The 1,971-nt window shown below is 39.8% G+C and overlaps 1 protein-coding gene across 1 annotated transcript; it reads left to right on the plus strand.

Moving 5' to 3' along the window:
• Positions 1-260: 260 nt before the first annotated feature.
• LOC129116522 (scavenger receptor cysteine-rich domain-containing group B protein-like) lies at positions 261-837 on the plus strand (the record flags this gene model as incomplete). The annotated part of the gene is made up of 2 exons (XM_054627373.1): positions 261-592; positions 686-837. Coding segments are annotated over 2 exons (484 nt in total), but the record flags the coding sequence as incomplete, so codon positions are not given.
• Positions 838-1,971: the final 1,134 nt, after the last annotated feature.

A 1,971-nucleotide genomic window follows, 5' to 3' on the forward strand; every position in this document is an offset into this window, starting at 1 on the left:
TTATGTGATTGGACTTGCTTATTTTCCCAAATAAAATTCAAATGTTCCTTGAATGAACCCCAAACTAACCCTAAATGAACCCCATTGATATAGCTGTCTCAGAACTGTTAATATATGCAACGTCTTCGGGCATTAGCAGCCACACAGTCAAAATTTCTTGCGATATTTTCTAGTTATTATTGTATTGCACCTCTGAATCTTTTTATTTAGTGTCTGGTGATTTTTCTCTCTCTCTCTTTCATCTTCTGTCATCTCTACAGACTCTGTCAGGCTGGTGAATGGGACTAGTCTGTGCTCAGGTAGACTGGAGGTAAAGTCCAACCACTCTAACCAGTCCAACCATTCCAACCAGTGGTGGTCATCAGTGTGTGAAGATGACTTTGACCAGCAGGATGCAGAGGTGGTCTGTAGGGAGCTTGGCTGTGGGGCTCCTCAGTCCTCCAGGGGGCGCTCTATGGAGAAGTGGAGGCTCCAATGTGGACCAAAGAGTTCCAGTGTGGAGGCCATGAGTCTGCTCTCCTGGACTGTAGAAGCTCAGGCTCAGATAGAAACACCTGCTCACCTGGCAAAGCTGTTGGACTCACCTGCTCAGGTAGAAGAGGAGCTGCAGCTTTGATCTGGTTAATTTCTGTTCTACTGAAACTCACTTTGTTCTTTTACTGACGACTCTCTTGTTTCTGTTCAGAACCTGTCAGGTTGGTGGGAGGAGACAGTCGCTGTGCAGGAACACTGGAGGCGAAACATCAAGGAGACTGGAGACCAGTATATGGCTATGGCTGGAACCTGGAGGAAGCATCTGTTGTCTGTAGAGATCTGGACTGTGGCTCTGCTGTTTCTGTAGGATGGAGAAAGGAGTCCTCAAAGAGATCTGTGTGGTTAATCAACTCTTGCTGTGTTTATTCTGGATCTGCTCTGAGGGAGTGTTTAACACCATATTCCTCTTCCTCCATCCTGGATCTCACCTGCTCAGGTAAGCCCATCAGTGACATCATCTATGACATCATCTCTGACAGCAGTGTTTCTAGTATGTTCCTTCCTCTGTGGTTTTCCGTTGGACTGAACTGTTGTCTGTCTGTCTGTCCTTTTTTCTTTCTCTGTGTCTCTCTCTGTCTCTCTCTCTCTCTCTCCCTTTCTTCCTCTTTCTCTTTCTCTAATCTCTATTTTCTCTATTTCTCAATATCTTCCTCTCTCTCACACACAATTTCTAATTTTCTGTTTCTTCCATTCATTCATTTCAATTTAATTCATACAGCCCCAATTTTATTTTTTTTACTTTTTTTAATGTCTACGTCTTCAGAAGAGTCTTAGGATTCTCAAAAATGAAGTTATTAAATCAATACGACTTACAGTTTTTAACTCAGAGCGTCTTGTTCAGGGTAGAACCTTCCCTGTGTTGGTGATAACACCATAACAGGTGTACAAGTACAGAACACAAGTCATTTAGCATAAAGTATAGTGAGTTGTTTGGCATAGACAGAGGTGATGTGAGTGTGATGTGTGAAGATTTAAAGTTGTACTATTAATACTACTACTACTACCACTACTTCTTCTACTATTACTACACCTCTGCAGTTTAACAGTTCAGCTTCCACCTCTGCAGTTTAACAATTCAACTACCGAGTTTTAAACAGTGCAGTTCTTGGCTTTTGGGCTTTTCAGGAAAGTAATTTGAAACTTCCATATTTTCAGCAATGCCCTGTGATGATTTCAGCTTTCAACACATCTTCAACTCTGTCAGACCTGTGACATCATCCTTTTTCAGGGTCCTTTTTGTCAGACAAAGATGGAATGTGAACTTTGTTATTATTATTATTATTATTATTATTATTATTATTATTATTAGTAGTAGTAGTAGTAGTAGTAGTAGTAGTATTATTATTACTACTGCGATTATTATTGTTATTATTATTATTACTATTGTTATTGTTAATATTATTATTATTATTATTATTATTATTATGATACAGTGCT

The sequence above is a fragment of the Anoplopoma fimbria genome, unplaced genomic scaffold (assembly GCF_027596085.1).
Source record: "Anoplopoma fimbria isolate UVic2021 breed Golden Eagle Sablefish unplaced genomic scaffold, Afim_UVic_2022 Un_contig_881_pilon_pilon, whole genome shotgun sequence".
Taxonomy (NCBI): domain Eukaryota; kingdom Metazoa; phylum Chordata; class Actinopteri; order Perciformes; family Anoplopomatidae; genus Anoplopoma; species Anoplopoma fimbria.